At 39.3% G+C, this 1,979-nt stretch overlaps 1 protein-coding gene across 4 annotated transcripts in view; it reads left to right on the top strand.

Annotated features, from left to right (window-relative positions):
• Window positions 1-1,979, top strand: part of FBXO9 (F-box protein 9) — a 45,937-nt gene that overhangs the window by 13,211 nt on the left and 30,747 nt on the right. For all 4 annotated transcript variants that reach the window (XM_019520576.1, XM_019520578.1, XM_019520579.1 and 1 more), the window contains one exon: window positions 627-684. In XM_019520576.1, the coding sequence (XP_019376121.1) occupies window positions 627-684 (58 nt within the window). The remainder of the gene's footprint in view (window positions 1-626; window positions 685-1,979) is intronic.

The raw sequence follows: 1,979 nt of genomic DNA, 5'->3' as shown, positions 1-1,979 counted from the left end.
CTGGGTTCACAAGATCCTTTTAAAAGTTTTACTCAATGTTAACTGAATAGGAACCTGTAGTGTCAAACATTGACAGCTTGTGGTCTTTCTGAGTTACTTATAACAGAAGAATTGTTCTCTTATTTTTTCTGTAGTAAAAAAAAGAGGTAGCAAAGAGCTGGCCTTTTTTTGAGGGGAACCCTGAACCTAAAGAGGTAGAGAACAACTGCTTTAGAAAGTTAGATTATTCCAGAGTATAGCTTTAATTCGGATACAAGTTAAAAGATGTTAAACTGCCAGATTTCAAAATCTCAAAGAAATGTCTAAGCCCATGATAAAAGGCTTATGTTAAAGTACTATAACTCAGCCATTGTTTTAATTGATTCTGTAATAGGAAGGTTTTAATCCCCTAATCAAATTAAATCAAATTATTTTGGAACTAGTATAAAATCAGAATTAGACTCGCTCTGGGCTGGCTGGGAAATTCAGCTATAGCTAATAGAATCTGAATGTCCCTCCACATTAGTTACATGCAGTCATGTTATGGCAGTCTTCATTCTATGTACACTTGCTATGTTGGCTGATAATTCTGGCAAGTGCTGGGTACTTGTAATAAATCACTGGTTTTGTGTTAATTTATTTTACAGGCAAAAGAACTGTTTCTGAAAGCAGTAGAACAAGAGCAAAATGGGGCCCTTTATGAAGGTAACACTCCTGTACTAATTTCAAAATTGCATATCTAGTATTTCTTATATACAGCTGATAAGCTATTTGTTTTACCTGCTGTATTGAGAAACTTTAGCAATGTGCTCTTAATAGCTAGAGAACTGTAAAGAGTAATTTAAAGAAAAAATTTGGATCATTGAAGCACCTCATAACTAAATTAGCTTGCTATAAAAGTAGTAAGCAGTGTTGAAGAGAAAGTAAATAGGATCTTATTTACTGTTTCTCACAACATAAGAACTAGAGGTTATAAAATTAAACTAGTAAGTAGCAAGTTTAACAAAAGGAAGGTCTTTCATACAACATGTAATTTAAAGTGTGAAACTCATTTCCTCGGTGCTGTGGAGGCTGATGTTTTAAATTAGATTCAAAAAGGTTAGTCAACTGGTTTTTTTTAGGGTGGGGAAGCAGATGTATCACTAGCTGTTGACCATGGGAGCTAGGGATACAGCCTCTGAAATCAGAACTTCCTAGACTTTAAATGCTGGAGGCTAAAAGTGGGAGAGGAACAGTTGGGGTTGGTGGGGAGGGAGAAGGAAACCCTGGTCATACCCAGTTTACAGTCTCTTCTAGCATCCAGTCTGCCACTGTGACTGGCCTATCTGTGCCAAAACCTCATGGGCTGTGGCCCATCACAAGAACTGTGAGCATCCCTTAAGTGAGGCCACATCAACTAATTACTTGGGACACCAGAAAAGAAAACAGGAACAGGAGTGCGGTCACAGGTTAATAAAAAGGGATTTGGAAGGGGACGCAGAGCACACTGGCCCATCCGCACTGCCCCTGAAGGAGTTGAGGGAGCCTTTGGACACCGACCAGTGAAACTCTACCCGGAGACATGAGCAGAGACTGTGACATATGGTACTGGGCAAGATGGACTTCTGTTCTGACCTAGTAAATGGCAATTATGTTCTTACCTTAAGGTCAGGTAGTTCAAAACTCTGAATGTGAAGAAAGTATTATGAAGCCAGGCTAAGACTAAAATCTCAAAGGACTGGGAAAGGGTTCCAGCTTAAACACTTTTTTCACCTTAAAGCAGGGAGCCTTTCAACCCTGCTGCTTTGCTCAGTGGTATCTACTGTCGTGTCCTTCTGCTCTGCCCTCACACCATGCACACACAAATAAGTAGTTACTTGGATATACAGGATGTTTCTATAGTTAAGTGAGTGAAAGGTAAGAGTTGGTATTTTCCAGGAGGTAACTGAAATGGGACCTAGATTTTCTTTCTATTTCCATGCTAGTCTAAGCTGGAAACAGTCCCCAGACATGCCAGGACT

The sequence above is a fragment of the Gavialis gangeticus genome, unplaced genomic scaffold (assembly GCF_001723915.1).
Source record: "Gavialis gangeticus isolate Ggan-Ray unplaced genomic scaffold, GavGan_comp1, whole genome shotgun sequence".
In the NCBI taxonomy this organism is placed as follows: Eukaryota; Metazoa; Chordata; order Crocodylia; family Gavialidae; genus Gavialis; species Gavialis gangeticus.
The sequence above is the reverse complement of the archived record's forward strand: the minus strand, read 5'-3'. Positions and strand labels throughout refer to the sequence as shown.